This window comes from Dermacentor albipictus, chromosome 6, assembly GCF_038994185.2.
Source record: "Dermacentor albipictus isolate Rhodes 1998 colony chromosome 6, USDA_Dalb.pri_finalv2, whole genome shotgun sequence".
NCBI classification, from domain to species: domain Eukaryota; kingdom Metazoa; phylum Arthropoda; class Arachnida; order Ixodida; family Ixodidae; genus Dermacentor; species Dermacentor albipictus.
Window position 1 is genome coordinate 8,916,019 of NC_091826.1, and position 16,669 is coordinate 8,932,687.

The following is a 16,669-nucleotide window of genomic DNA, read 5'->3' on the forward strand; positions in this document are numbered from 1 at the left end:
AGTAAGTTGTCCGGAAGATTGGATTCACCAAACAAAAGTGACTTTATTCCATAACTCAAAAAAAAAAAAAGTGTGCCACTCTGTGTTACAAAAAATAGTCCACCTTGGGTTGCCTGATGCCATTAATAGAAAGACGCTGCACGCCTGGGTTCCAGTTTTACATCCAGTGAAAGGGTCTGCTTCGGGGTAAGCGCCGCGGTCTCATGCTCAGCATGTGAAACTGGCAGTGTTTCAGTTCAAATCTGTGAAGATTTTGAGATATCTGAGCTATATCTCTCTGAGATTTTGAGATATCTCTCTCGCTCTCTCTGCAGTTTTCTCCAAAAGTCTTCAATAGAGGGTAATGAACATCTTGAAGGGGCAGCGCAGTAAGACGAAGACAGAAGGCAGGAACACACAGGACAGCGCTGATGTGTCAGCGCTGTCCTGTGTGTTTTTGCCTTTTTGATACTGTCATTATTTGCAATGCACCTTTGCAGTGCACGTTGTGGCGTATCAAACATGCTCTTGGGACAAAGGAATGACAACACAGTGCAAACAATCACAACGACATTACTGCACATAGAACATGCCAATGGGCATGCGTACAGTCACGTGAATGGTGCCGTGTTCGAATGATTGTGTTAGTTCATTCCGGTGTCCTGCTCCTAAGCCTTTTGCTGGACGGTCCCGCGAAGTGTAGGTGAGTGCACGAAAGGTCCGGTCCACTTGCCGACAGGCACCAAGCCAAAGAGAAACGCCTACTCCCTTTTGCTCCCGAGTAGCGCCGCCATTAGGTGGCATTAGTAGCACAGCACTTGTGTGATCTTTCATGCAAATCTGCAACCACACCGCTCACCACCTGTGCTTCGCTGCGCAGAGAAGCTGAATTAAAGAAAATACGAAAGCCATGCGGGAAAAAAAACCATTGTTATTACTGATAATTGTTATAACCGGGTTACAGAGGGAAAAAAAAAAACGGGACAAACATCCAGACAAGCCTTTCCTCCCCTTTGGCTTACGGGAGCCAGTGCAGCGGTGCTTGAATGTGTTGCTACTGCATGCTGCAAAATGATTCATGCAGTCAGTTTCATGCAAGGTATTCGAGGAACCACTATTTAGCCTGTGGGTGCAGCAGTAACTACAATATGTGGAAATTTCTGCTGCACAAACATGCAACGTGCATTATAAGACACGGTGTGTACATGCCTTGTGAACTACCTGTATTTTGGCGGTATCAGTTTTCACACGACATGTGCGAATTGCTGGCTTAAATGAGAAAATCAGATTGCTTGGCATGGGAACTGAAACATAAGTGCTCCTGTACGGCCCAATACAATCTCGAAACAGCTCAGCGTCAATCGTCATAAAATATTTGGGTCAGTCACTGGCATTGTTCTCATACATTTCAAGTCTAGTAGACTTGAAATCATTATGCTGTGTCAATGTTAGCCTCCTGTAGAGGTTGATGGTATGGCTCAACACAACTAACACTGAGGCTGGTAAACCAACATACATCGGTATAAGCTTTGTCCCACATTGCCTCTTTGTCCAGTAAAGCAATAATATCCAAAGGGAATCGCATCGCATGAAAAAATGCGGCTGCTATGTGAGGACAATTTCCGTGAAACGGAAGAATGCATTATAGATGATGGGACAAACAAGACTGAACAAAGAACAGCCCGTTTTTTCTTGCGGCTTGCAATGTCTGAATAACATAGGCACTTGTCTACAAGTGACCAACCAACCTGTGTGGTCATGATCAGAAAAAAAAAAAAAGAGCATAAGCTAATGCTGCAACAAGACGACACATGTTCATGCCGTGTATTTAGGCCATTTGCTATAGAACAAACATCTATAACGCAGCAGCTACCACTTCGTCAGACGCTCGCGCATTCTGCCTCCAGCTGCTCGACCACTTGAAAAGTGTGATTCACACTGTACTATACCAGTATATGCTGTTTTTACTAACCAAAACTATTTTATTGTGGGCAGAGACTGCGTCAAGTAACGAGGTAGTTATGCAATGTATCAACAGCAACAATTTGAACACTTGTCAAACAGCTGAACTTATTTCGTAGCAGAAAAGCACCCTCGCTGGTACGATCATTGCAGTTGTTTCTTAACGACTCATTGCGGCTAAACCACAGCTTAGACCTGCAGTAAGAATGTTGCAGTAGCATCACATTCGTGAAAAAAATTTCTAGAAATACTTAACCCATCTTTGAGGCTGATTGCAGGCTCAAACACGTGTGCTTATATTGCAATTTGCCTCAACGCCATCAGAAACTCTGGCCATGCTGACTTAAGTTACTTAAGTACGTCTTACAGAACAATTTTCCACGTAGAAGACACATGTCATACTATAATAAATAGACCGCTTAAGTGTGAAAGCAATTGCCAGAAACTGACCCTGAGTGTATAGCTGGCATACAACATGGAGCACTTGCTCAAGCCAACATGCCGAGTGCTCATAGATGGTGTCACTGCCTTTGCAATATGGTGGCGCCCGTGGAAAAGGGGTCTGCATAGCATTACCGGTTTTAAGAATACCGAAATGTAACAATGAGCAGCTGCTGCTGTTCCGTGATCTCTTGTATGGTTTCTCTGGTAAAATAAACTGTTTACTGCACTTTTCTCATGCTGCATTATTTGCTATAATGATCAAATCTGGCTACTGGGTGACTGTGATAACTAGTATTGTTATAAGTGGGTTTGGAGGGAATGCAGGAGGGCACCCTGATGTTTGTCATGATGGCATTAAGTTTGCAGTTAAAGTATGCACATTTGCCACATTTGGATGCTTGCATGACTACAATTTTCACTCGCTGTTTTTTCTTGCAGGGAGGGCCTCCAATCAGAAGTGCTGCTAGGCCAACAGTACGAACCGTAGTGCCATTGCGGACAGAGATGTCTCGATTAGAGGTCTCCAGAAAGGAAAGCATCGCAGCTGAATCTTCATGGGCAGATGGCCTTCGGACAAAGTTGCCGCGGATGGAAACTGGCAGACCCGAAGTGCCTCAGGTTGACACTCCCAAGCAGGACTCACCGAGAAGAACGGAGGCCCCCGATGTTGAAACAAGCATTGTGGCGCCGGCTTCTGTAGCCAAACCAAAGCCGGTGGCTTCTGCTTGGGAACCTCCATCTAGTAGGTGTGTACTGCTGCTCATGTTTTTTTTAATGTTTATTTTAAGGGTCCCCAGCCTTTTTCTTAGATGATAGGAAACTTACTGGTTCTTCAGAACTGCAGTAACGTCTGCCTTGTTCATGCTGCACCTGGTTTCTCACCAGAAATTTTTTGGGCGTGAACATCTTGTTATCGGGGCACAACTAAGTTTCTTTATTCATATTTTATTTTTATTATTTTTAATGTGACCATCTTGAATTGTACATTTGCTGATTTTGCATTTTGGATGCATCAACCAAATGCGGGAGCCAGCAGCACACCCTGCTGCGATTGTCAGATGTTGCGACAACAAAGAAATGCACAGCCTGCCACTGTGCAGCTGAGCATCAGCAGCTTCAAATCTGTCAGCCAATGTGAATGCTTTCTGTGTCCGTGTGGCAGCATCATGGAATTGTAATGCTAGCTTTCATCTTTCTGTTCACTTTTTCTTTTATTTTTGCACAGCAACATACAGCGCTGTGGCTGTCTGAAGCTCCGATCTCTTCTCTTTATGACAGTTCCAAAACACCAACTTGCCCACCATTCTGTGCTTGCCAAATGGCGAGGTTGTGTCAACTGAAAGCTGTATCTCCGCACTGTGATGGCATCTCCTGACGCCCGATCTTCCACCGTTTTGTCAACAATGCACTAGAAAGTTGTAATTTTGTCAGCTTATACAGTCGCCGACCGTTTATTCGGACCTCACGGGGACTGCGGAAATGTCCAAATAAACAGGTGTCCGAAAAAGCAGATTAAGAAAAAAATATGAAATCCTTTATTTCCACGCACTTATTCGGGCTCGGCAGTAGGCTTGGAAGGAATCGTGAGTGTGCCGTTGCACGCTGTTCCGTTAACGCGCAATCAGATAAGCCTGAATCTCTGAGAGGGTCGTACAGTCACTATAGGCGGCTGAAAGCACAGTCACTGCTTGTGCACGCTCCGCATGCGACGGCAGCGTAGCACATGGTGCGTCATCTTCCAACTCGGAGTCATCGTCCGGCGATGCAGCATAGAGAATGGGTGCAGCATAAACCTGACGAATGATCTAGCCGTCGTCGAGTTCTGCGCATGTCAGTACAGCAGTGTCAGCGCCTGTGAAACTGTCAAATGAGATGGTATCCGGTATCGCAATTCAACCACTGCGCAGGTCTCGGCAGAACATATTCCGCGTCAGTAGGGAGCACATCGGAAGGCGACAAATTTTAGACCTCCCGGCACCCGCTTGCCGGCATTCTCCAGTGCAGTCTGCGCGGGCACTGTCGGCGCCATTAGACACTTGACGTGATGTTTCCGTACGCCGCGTTGGATCACCGAAACCTCGACACAGCACACAAACACCACCATGCCGACACCAGTCGCACAAATGAAAAACGTGGCCTGCTCGCAGCGTCGTGCGCGAAAAAAACAAATCAGCTGCTGGATTGTCTTGACCATGACCTACTGAACTGCAGACCTGCACAGATCTCCCTCCTCCAGCACGCCTAGTCTAGTTCGCCCCTTTTGCCGCTAGGAAAAGAACGTACGTGCAAAGTGGCGCTAGTTATAACCTATTCGCTGTCGTCTGCTTCTGCGATCTGTTCAGCGCTCGTGCTGCCATTTCGGCAGGCACAAAGCGCTTGTATTGGCGGTGAATGAACAAATTCACAAATATAAAAAGAAAACAGAAATTTGCAAATGGTTTGCGTTCAGTAGTGAAAATAGAGGAGGAGAGAGGGGCAAGAAATGTAAACAACGAGCATAGGTGGCAGCTGCAGTGCTAGATCGACGACATAAATTTCCCTTTCCTAGCCTCAGTAAGACACTGGAAAAATTGTTTAAGAAGATTCATAGGATAATCTAGCTTTTTTTAGTTGTTTACAGACAGCCTAATGTCGTAGATGACATTAGGATTTACTGCTGTGTGCCGTAGTGAAAGGAAGATGATCTGGCAAACGTATAGTAAAAGTATTCACGAGTAAGTCCTCCGCCCGATATGTGCAATAGGCTGATCGATTCTGTTTCAAGGGAAGGTGAGCATATCTTGTTTTTAATATCGTCGGATGTCTAGCTCAGTAGAAAGCTTGCAAAAAATTAAGTGATCCCAGTGCTTTAAAACGTGCTGGACTGCAGGCCTTAAAAATCGTGTCACGGAACTCTTTTCAAACTGTAAAGCTAGCTTTTCTGCGTGGTACGGCGGCAGCATAACGGTGGTGCTTAAGATACGTACGCAGCGAAGCTGTGTGCGTAATTCACTTTTTGAACTCGCGACGCATTCACGGACAACTTTTAAGAGTTCAAATGAGTGGTAATCGTTCTGTCGTCGAACGTTACGGTGGCTTCAAGTTTCTAAAGAGCACAGATGCGAATTTTACAACGTGTACAATGAAACTGTTGTGTACGTTGCGAACTCTATACACAATGTGATTTATAATAATCTGCTTGAAAAAGGCAATAGGAGCGGCTATTTAACGCTATTTTAGAGAGCAGCGGACTACACGCTCCGACATTTTTTAGGTTCAGGCAGTCAACTTTTGGAGCCAAGTGACCGATCAAAGCCTTGTGACATCACTGTCACTGTGTTAGCAAAAATCATCAACTAGAGAAGCAGTTCGTCACTACACAACAGATGCCATACTAATTACAACGCCGCACAGCCGCCCACCGCGTAGCAGACGAACAGGTTATAAAAGCGCCACCTACGGCTGTCGGTTGAACGAAAGTGGGCGCAAGCTGCTCCCATAGAAGCCGGATATCTGTGCATGTCTGGAGCTCCAGTAGGTCGTGGTCTTGACATGGCTTACTAAGCTGAAACCGGAACTGCTGTACGGCCACTCTATCGAACCAGGCAGAAACGATGATGATGAGCGGGGATTTCCAGTAGCGCCACTTCGTGGGGCATCAAGGAGGCTCCGTTCAAAACAAAAATGGCGTTCAGCAAGTCGAACTAAGCACCGGTCAGAGTCGGTGCATGATGCCCTCGTTCGAGTTGACTCAAGGAGTGTCCGAAAAATCAGACGGGAGGTTGCAAGGTGTCCGAGCTTTCAGCAGTTCTTATACATTATGGCCTATGGGGATAATGGCGATGCCGCGAAGCTGACCGAATAATTGGGCATGTCCGAATTTTCGGAGTCCGGAAAATCGGTCGGCGACTGTACTTCACTTTCTTGTTTGATTGATCTAATATTTCCCAGTGTGATAAAGGGTACCTTGCAGGGAAGAAAATGAATAATTTTAATTGTTGAGTACCCCCCTCCTTTTTCCTCAAAGGGTTTGTGGTCAACTGTACAGTGGGCAGCATTTCTCTCTATCTCTATCTCTCTCTCTCCCCCCCCCTCCCTCCAGTGTGGAGAGAACCCTGCATGGGAAGCAGACTTTGCACTTGTTCTTATACAGTCGAAACCCGTGTTAACGAAATCCGGTTGGCGTAACAGGTCCGGTTGGCGTAATTTTGCGGTCTTCTGCTGCCAGCCACTCGTTGTACTCACGGCGGAGCAGGTCCTTAAAAGGTGAAGATCCAGGCTTGTTTCATGACCATGTCGCACTTCACTGGCAGGGACCAATTGCACATTTCAGCGACGTACGCCGCAGGCTTAGCTTACAGCTCCGGAAAGCGTCCAGACTTCAGCACGTGGGAAATTTCTCACTTGCCGTCACAAGTGAAAATTTCTCTTCGCTGCAGTCGCCACTCTCGCACCACCCGTTCAGAAACATCGAACTTGCGGCCCGCTGCGCAGTGATTTGCTTATTTGGCGTAAAGGATGGCAGCCCTCTTGAACGCTGCTGTGAACGAGTGCTGAATGATTAGTGGGCCTGGAGCACTCACGACTGAGGAAGCATAGAAGTAGCACGTAGCCGGCAGTCAAGTAGAACGCGTCAAACCAATGCCTTTCGTCAAACTATAGAGAAAGGTAAGCCAATGGCTAAGTGCAACAGGCAAAGTGAAACCTGCGAGCGGTGTCTGCTTTTCCATGAACTGCCGATGCTCCCCACAAGCGCCGCCATTCTGAGGGTGCTGCCGTGAATGGAACAGCGGCGCTTCCATCAACTATCGACACCCCCTCACGAGTGTTGCGGGCTCTGTAAAACTCTCAAAAATGTTGAAAAACCCTTCTGAAAAGCGAACAAACAAGCGGGATAGTGAAAAGCTACGGGTAGGGCCATATAGCAAACATAAAATTGTAACTACATTGACCCGTTGGTCTGGCTTTCTTGGCAGTGCCATGTTTTGGTTTCGATTGTTAGTCGACCCCCCACTTCAGATTTTTAAATTTATGAAGAAGTGGCCGACTTACAATCGTGTAAATATGGTAAGTTTGTGCGTGAAGAAAAACCAGTCATACGCTGGTGCCTGGTGTCCACAAATGGTGTGTTCTAGCTGAGCCCGCTCAATCAGGCAGAAGCCTCATTCCGCCGATTCCACTGCTTGCGCACTGTCAGCGTGCTGGGCGTGTCCTCATCATCTTTTGTGACAGGACCGTTGTAGCACATAGTAATGCACTACAAGTTCGTCTTTGCTTACCCAATACTATCTGCGTGCCTTTTTGCGGCTAATTGGCCTGGGCTTCACACATGCTTTCCTGCTTTTTCGAAATACTTGCTGCTTTTGTTACCATCCCCTCTGTTATTTCGTTACTGCTTTAATAAATACTGGTAACCTGAATGAACCTTGTAATGACACAGACAGCACGCTGTGGAAAGGCTGCAAGGTCTCTACATCAAATATACTGAACATTCAAAAAATTAAATAATACACATAGAATTGAGATATATTCAAATGTTCACTATTTGATTTGTATAATCAAGTATTTGTGCCTCTACTAATCTATATATTAGAGATAGGCTCCTGTGTATGTGTATCCAGACACAGCAGAGGCTTATTTTGTACATGGACACTTGAAGTGATCAAGAGTGGTTTAACAAGTGATGCCTTCGGTGCTGACGTTTCAACGAGGGAATGTGCCTTTGTCGGAGCCCTGAGGAAGACAAGTTGTCTTGTTGGAGGCATTTTTTGTTTGATTATTGTTGATCATGTGTATATGTAGTCATTTATGCCGCACGAAAACTTTAAAGTCTTTCGTTACCCATCTATTCAGATAGCTCACCGATGATTGATGCTTTTCATCTCCAATTTCGACATGTTGGAGCAATTTCTTTTCAGTTAGTGCCACGCAGTGGTTAGTCCAGGCGCTGTACATTTAGTTTTTTTGCCTGCTCTGGCGAAGTTGTGATTTTTTACTGACTTTATTGCGAATGAATGTGCATGTGTTGCAGCGAAAAGGGGCATGGCTTTCACCATCTGATAGGCTTGAGAAAAAAGCATGCTGCTCGTGATTACATTGCGCTAACATGAAAATTTTCGTTATCAAAGGATTCCTAGCAAGTCAAGAATCAAATGATGCCATTGGCTTTGCCATCTTACAGTGCTGAGCGGCGATATTTACCTTAAAATTACGCCAGCTGTTCACTCTTGAGCTTTGGTTTGGAGTCCCATGTAGTTTTATTCCACCAATGCACATTCCTGAATGTCCACTGCATGTCCAACATGTGGAACTGGCATTTTCAGCCAGTTTCCAAGAGTTTCGGTTAATCTACGCTTGTGCAATCCCGGTCGGGGGCACTGTCGCTGTTATTGCACGTTTATCGAAAGTCGTTCCCATGGCGGCGTCGGCATGAGCGCGCCACAAGAAAAGCGTCTCACTCGAAACTATGCAGCAACTACACTTGAATTTGGTGATAAGGGCTAAGATAAGATAAGATAAGGATAAGATAATAGCAAACCAGGTTCAAGCTCTGATGGCAACAATATTTTTAGCTTGGAGATCCGCAGCTGTTCACAGGCAAGTTTTGTTTACAGCCTTGAGCGGTCTCCTTCCTCGTGTGTGCATTTCTGCCGATCTTTGTGCATGGCCTCAGAGCTCTACTGATTCAAGCACTTTCACGGACATTCAAGCACTTGCCCGATGACGAAAGCACTCCTCAGTTAAATTCTGTCACTAGTACTCAACTACTTGTAAAAAACATCCTCGTATTGTATTATAAGACAACATAAAATGCTACTTGTCCAGTCCCATTTCATGTTTAGAAAAAGGAACTCATTGAAATGACCATTGACAACGACTCAGCTGGTCGAAAGGCTTCGTCTTCACTCTACTCTACGCCGCCCACGCTTTCGGGTTTCAGTATTTTCGTGATCGCGTAATGCTGCGCAGGTTTTTCTGCCTCGCAAAATTTGCACAAACTGCAAGTGGCAGAGAATTCAACTTCATGTGACATCGCGGGATGCCCGGACGTTCTACGCCACTTGACGGAAAAGCAGCCGCAGTGACGAATCTGCCGCTCTGTCGGGCGCCGTTTTACTCGCCGACAGCAGCAATGGGCGATGATGGCGTATGCAACGTCACTACTCCCCTCAGTTGGGTGGCAGGAGATTTGAATTTCGAAAAAGGCATTCGGATCCTTCAGATACAGTTTTCTCGTAAACGAAGTCCTTTTTGGCACAGAACAACCGTTGCGAGATTTCTGGAAAGGTATTTAAACAGTCCACATCGACTTAGTATTTGCTTTTAGTGTCCCTTTAAGATGGTTTGAATAGGCGCTCATTTTTAACGGGCAATCGTGAAGGAAAGCCACGCTAAATGAGTAAGGTTGTACAGTTTGTTCAGTGTGTAGCTCATCAGTTTGTTATACGTTTTAGTACTCACTTTCGTGCTGTATTGGTATATCTGCATCAATTAATTGGCGGACGCTGTGTGTGTGTCGTTCTACTTCTGTTGCGCACGTGCACCGCATCCGGTTGTCTGGATGATAGTACAGCACGCCGGCAAACGACGGCAAGCTTCTGGGTCACAAATATCCAATGGCAACCGTAATCATTGCTCAAGTTTGCACTCTTGCTACACTACTTTCTGCACCACCACACCACACAAAATCAGGCTTTTGCCACCGTGGAGAGCAAGCCAAGCATGTTAAGTTTTGTCATTTGTCAACCTTATTGGCTAAATGGTGGTCGTAATTAAAGGTTAGGCAAAAGTGCAAACCTCCGATATTGTGTTCGTAACACCGATGTTCATGATGCGACTTGCTCAGATTGAATCCGAAAATGTTCATTAACCATCGTTTGGCGCACAATGTATCTGCTACCATTTTACATTGGGTTTATGGCAGCCGTGGTGGAACCGGGAATAAGCCCAAATAATCAAGCTTATTCAAAATATTGGTTTGGTTGACACAGCAGATCGGAAAGCCAGTGAACATTTTTATCCCTTTATTGTTTGCAGAAATATCTTAGAGTATTTTTCTCGGCAAGCTATGTAAAATGCTGGCCAGCATTCAATGTCCAGTGGGTCACTACACGGTTATACTGTGGTATTCTGGTATTTTAACTGAAGGTCTCCAAGAATTCAAAATTACCTGAGGGGGCTATGCGAACGGCCTTCTCTGTACCTTGCTGGGTGTTGTTCATGTTGGCCACTGTGAAGATTTCTTTCATTGTGCATAAATAGTTTTAATTAGCTGAATTTATAAATTCACATGGTCAATAATATGTAAATGAAGTTGTGGGTGATGTTGAGAAAAGACCGACAATAGCATTTAAAGGAACGTAGGGTTCTTGAAGACCTTTTCTTTAAAGAAAAAGAAAGCCTGTGAAATAAACAAAAAAGTTAAATATAACACACTGCTGTGATCGTGAAGCTCCTGCGCACCAAAGATTGCATGATTGCATGACCAAAGATTTATGCAATTCTCGTTAAATTGGGACCTGGGAACGAGCGTCCGTGCTTTTTGCTCGACGTGTCGGCAGATTTTTTAGCGTATCTTCGATCTTTATGAAGTCCTTATCAAATGTGAGGTAGCAAGATCTTCAAACGGCTCACTTTCTGAACCGTTGTAAGACTGCAGCCCAGGTTTGCACGTTCATGATATAGACAATGTACTAAATGACGACGTTTACCTCTAAAGCCTCTTTTATTTCTGGTGCAGGGATACATACATTACCACGTGATTTTTATTGTTGTAACTCATGCAGGCTTTTCCTTATTTTTTTCTTGTTTCTGTATAAAAAGAAAAGGACCTCATAATACCTAGGTTGCTATATATGCTGTTATTGGTCATTCCTCAATGTGTTCCACAACCTTTGCTTTGGCACCTTATTGAATAAGTAAGGCTAGATGTTACCTCATTAAACTTAAGTGTTTGTTGCTTGTTCAAAATGGAAAAAAATAAAAATCAAGCCCACTCAACTAGCATTAATAAAATCATGTTTACACAGAGAGTAGGCATTTGCAGAAAGTCCTCGGTTATTTTTTTTCTTTGGTACATTTATTTAACACATCCAGTATGTCACCTAATGGTGGTTTCTTAGAGACCCCTATAGATTTCCTTTGTAGTTTCATGCTGTGTTTCATGAATTTTGATCGTCTCTCAGGCTTCCGAGGAACATATTTACCGTGACCTTATAGTGTTCTGCAAAGTTAAATAACACATTTTATTGATCTGCCAGTATTTCACTCATGTTGACCTTTACCAAGATGTGCTGTGCCAAGACACGTATTTATGCCCCAAGACGGGCAATTTATGCTCCAAACCTGTTCCAAAGTGCCAAATTTGCTGCTTCCAAAGCTGCTCCAAAGCTACCTTGGCCGCTTCCATCCCTGGGAGTGCACCTATGCTTCATAAAAATGAACTGCTTCACCGCATGGCACGAGTGATGAAGCAGTTCCTAGTCTTGGTTTATTTTTTATATTCGAAGAACGGTGGTTTACTGACCATTTATTTTTTCAGACACTATTCCTGGGTTGGATATCTGAAACAAATATTAGGAATTTCGTTTGATACAAATGATTTTGTAGATATCATGACTTTTTACTGTTGTTTATATCAACTGGCCATAAAGTGGCGCTTTTTGTAATTTTCATTTGCTACCTAATAATTTAATTCGCTTGGCAATATGTTTTTGGGAAGAGCATTTCATTATGTACGATTTGCTATGCTGGAATATTATTTGTAGTTCCAAAAAATCTTTTTCCGAGACGTACCGCAAGATTCCGAGCAAGCGCGCCCCCCTCACCCCCACCTCCCTCAAGCAAGTCGAAATGACTGGCAAACTGTGTGTGTATCCCGGAGAGGCGCCAAATTCAAGATAGCGATGACAAAATTTTCCTGCAAGAAAAAAATGCAGTGGTCATGGATCGAACATTTTATTTAACATGAACTTTGTTAAGCCAAAAATTTGTTAGTGCTGTTCGTCATTCTCAAAACAAGTTCACCTCAGCTGCAGTACATCGCTACTGATGGTGGACAGCCAACCGTGGCTTGGCCATGCTCGCATCGCAGCTTGTGGTGCTGCAAATTCATGTGAAATTATTGCAAGGAGAGGGTAAAGCGGCAACAACGGTAACAAAACCTTGCTGCTTGGGAGTGTGGGCGGCTGTTTGCACAAATTTGAAGTGAGCCGGAAAAGGCCGATAGTAAGATACAACTTCAAAAAACAGCAGTTGGCCACCAAGGCATATGGACCACATGGGATTGTTAATCCGCCAGCCAATCACAGAAGCGAACAAAATCGTCGTCTTGCTGCCTTTTTGAAAGGGTGTCGTGCTTGATACCTCCGGAGCGTCTGCTCTTGATTGTTTTCATCGGTGGAAGCGATGAGGTGTGCAACAGACATGCACAAAGTTTATGGAGTCTGAGAATTTCACTCTTGAAAATTCCGCGGTACAGTTCATTTCACTACTGAGCTCATTTTACTTGTGAAATTTCACTGCCAGCTGAAGTGAAACTTGACAATAAGTTGCAGCGAAGCAAGTGTTTTATTTCAGTTCAGTAGATAATTGGGCTTTCACTGTTCCACTATGACAGACAAGTGAGAACATATAAAATTACGCGTTTAGAATTTATTTTTGTGGTTACTGCATTTCTTATGTAGCAGAGAAAGTTTGAAATATGAACTATTTGCAGCCTCACGGAGGAACACTGGCTAGTGGTTTTGAGGGTGTGGGCGGGGCTTCAATGCAGACTTAAAGGGACACTAAAGGTTACCAGAAACTCAAGTTAAAGTGGTAGAGCAATGTTCTAGAACGTCTAAAGCGTCAATTTAATCGCGAACAGAGCTTTAGTAACCGAGAAATTGAGGTAAATGCATGACACGATTTGAGACCCCCCAGCGACATTCCGGTACTAGCTTGATGACGAAAGGACTCCTCATAATTTGTGTTACTAATACTCAACTACTCGTATTAAAAATATCATTTCATTCAATTATAAGACGGAAAAAAATGCTACTTGTCTACGTCTATTCGATTCTAAGAAAAAATAAAATTTTGACGTTACCCTTCAGTAATATGGGTGTTCGAAAGGTTTCGTTTTCGCTCGACTCTGCGCCGCGCAGGCTGTGGAGTTTCAGTACTTTCGTTATCCCGTCGTGCTGTGAGGGTTCTGCTGGCTCGCGAAACTTTCATTTGGAACAAGCAGCGAGAATGCCACGTCCATGTGATGTTGGGGAAGCCCTCGTTGCTTTCCCGCTCCGGGGAGCCGGTGTCGAGGCTGCCGTCATAGTACGCAACGACGCCAGCAGTGCGAGCCCTCAGCAGCAGGTCGCGCTCGTCGGTGCTCAAATCGCTGAAGTTGAGCCCACCATCGCGAGCCAATCTGTCGGTGTCAGGGTCCATTGCAACGAGCGTCGAAGTTTGCGTCATAGAATGAAGTACCAGCTTATGGGCGTCTTGCGCTGGAGTTTGAGGTATAGTAGCGGCGCCTGGTGGCGGTGCGGGAAACGACATCTGGGTCGTGCCAGCTTGGGTCGTATTGAGCCCTGGCTGTGGCGAAGCACGTTTCTAGGCCGAGTTTTGCGTCGATTCGCACTTTCTTATTCCCTGTTGCGAGTGCGAAAAGGCTCACAGACCACACCGACCACGCTGCGAGCTCGCCGCAGCCTATAGTTTAACGAAAACGGACTCTCCGTGTGCCGTGGGACGTAATGTGGGACGTAATTCGTTTCTCCTTCCGCTAGCCAGCATACTCCCGCTTTCGCTTTGCTGTCGGCTCTGTCTTGGCTCTGTTTCTGGCCGCGCGTTTGCGTTTTGCGAAGAAAAGCCGTAGCGCCGTCTGCGGACGCCGTTCTACTCACCGATGGCGCAACGTCACTATGAGACCATGATGTCAGTACTCCTCGATCGGAGAGGGCGGGCGATTTGAACTGCGCTAGAGGTACGCGGACGCTTCAGAACGCATTTTCTCTTAAAATAAGTCTCTCCTTGGCACGAAACAAGCGTTTCGAGGTTTCTGTGATGGTATTTCAACAGTCCACGTTGACTTAATAGTAACCTTTAGTGTCCCTTTAAGTTGCATCCGACTATAGCAACGATATCCGTGGCGAGCAATCAGGTGTGAGGAGCGTAGCCGTGGCCACTTCTCTGTTGCTGAGTGCCCACGTCACTATGCTGCAGGGAGATCCTCTGTACAGTGTGACAGGCAGATCTCGCCTTTTGCCTGCTAGACTGCTGTCGGCCGGCGGTCTGCGAACTCCAAATGGCATGCGGCGAGTTGCCTTGTTGCTAAAGAAAAAAAAAGAAGAGAAAGAAGGCCACGAAAACTTTTTTTCGTGAACTGGATGTAGTAGGCCAGTGTTACTGTGGTGGGGGCGCGTAGTAAGGGCACGGGGAGAAGGGGGAGGGGGGGTTTTCTCAGATTTGCGTGGAAACTTGAAATTAGCAGTGAAATTTGGTGGGGGCACCTGCTCGGAATTTTAAGCTATCAAGAAAACCATTTTCTCATGGTAACGAAAGAGTTAAGAAAATCCAAATCTATACTCCAATTCATACATAGCAGGCAATGTTATGAAGGCTAAAGAGACCTTTCTCAACACTCGCATTCGCAACCAAAAAATTCTGCTTCATATATGAATAAAAGATGGAGGCATGTGAGCATGCTAGTTGCCTGCTCTGAAGTTCGCACTGTGTTGCCAGTGGTTGAATGGATGTTTCACATTTTCGTCTTTGTTATGAGCGGCACCGGCTAACATGGAGGAGGAGGAGGAAGGACATTTATTGAAAAAGAAAAGAAAAAGAAAGACAAGCAGGTGTCTTTCTGCTTGTGCGGGGAGGCACCCTCAGTCCAAAGCTCCTGTGGCTCTTTCTGTCTCCCGGACCTGTAGCACCAGTTGCTGCTGGTCACGAGGGTCCGAGCTAGTCAGCATGGCTTTCCACTGCTCGGGTGTGAGGGGTTGGGTATTTGCAGAATTGCCTTTATGTTGGGGCATGCCCATGCGGTGTGATATAGGGAGGCGTAGTCGTTACAAAGGGAACATTTGCATGTGTATAGTGTAGGGTGTATTGCATGTAATCTTCCTAAGTGGGGGTATGTGTTTGTTTGTAATTGTCGCCATGCTATGGTGTCTTTCGCGTAAAAGGGTCTTGTGGGGATGTGGATATTGTCGTCTGTTCAATCTGTTGTGTTGTAGTATGGCATTGTGTTGTAAAGGTACGGGCTCCATAGATGGGGCCGTTTCCCTCTCTTGTGGTACACGGTAGTCATGAGCTCAGGCTACAGCATGCGCAAGCTGATTTCTACAGAGGGACTCGTGTCCTGGAGGTCACACTATTTCAAGGTCTGGGAATTGGGAGGCTTGTTTAAGGAGTCGATGGGCGATGGAAGATATTCTGCCTCTCGTATAGCTACGGCAAGTTGCCTGGGAGTCAGTAATAATTGTGACGTGCTCATTGGTTAGATTAAACGTGATGGCCAAGGCAATGGCTTGTCTCCTCCACTTCGAGGGCTCTGGCAGTGCAGACCGTCATCGAGACCTCCTCTTGAAAGTTATGGTCAAGAATGCTGGCCTTCATGGCTGCTTTTGGGGTGTGATATAAGGAGGGTACTGTGCGGCATGTGTGTATAGTGTAGTGGGGAGACTGCCATATCTTGTCTGGAGGGTTCTTGCGCAAGCTTCGCAATGCCTGGCATGATGTTCCGGATGCATGATTTTGGGGATAGGGGCTACCTTGATGTGCTCCCGAATGTAGGGGGCCAGATAGATTGCTTGTTTGTGGCCTTTGCTGTGTGTGGGGTAGCCTAGGCGCTATAGGGCTGGTCTTCCTCTTGGTGTGAGGGCTAAGTGTTTTCGTTGGCTTGAGAGGTTGGTGTCTATGATTTCTCTTATTCTGTTATGGACTCCTAGAGCTTCTAGCTTGAGTGTGGCTGTTCCCGGTGGTAGGCTGAGCACTTGCTCGTATGCTTTCCGCAGAAGTATGTCTAATTGATCTTTCTCTTCGGGAGTGAGGGGTAGGTACTGCGCTCACGAGAACTGTGGGTTGTGAAAGTAATGCTAATGGCCAGGGTACCATTCCTTTCATCGCATCCACGTCTGTTGGCTTAGCCACTTTCTCACATGACAGAGAAAAGATGGGCAAATTTATGGCTGGAGAAATAGCATTGTAATAGTATTGTGCATGGCTGGCAACAGTGTTTGGGCTGTTAATCTCATACACTTGTACGAGCACAATTCCCTACTGTAAGCTCTCACAGGAGTGCTGGCACTCTTGCACATTGAAC

At 45.6% G+C, this 16,669-nt stretch overlaps 1 protein-coding gene across 2 annotated transcripts in view; it reads left to right on the forward strand.

Moving 5' to 3' along the window:
- LOC135896443 (nuclear pore complex protein Nup153-like) overlaps nucleotides 1-16,669 on the forward strand; it is a 139,550-nt gene that overhangs the window by 57,996 nt on the left and 64,885 nt on the right. For both annotated transcript variants that reach the window (XM_065424816.2, XM_065424817.1), the window contains exon 7: nucleotides 2,824-3,131. In XM_065424816.2, the coding sequence (XP_065280888.1) occupies nucleotides 2,824-3,131 (308 nt within the window). The remainder of the gene's footprint in view (nucleotides 1-2,823; nucleotides 3,132-16,669) is intronic.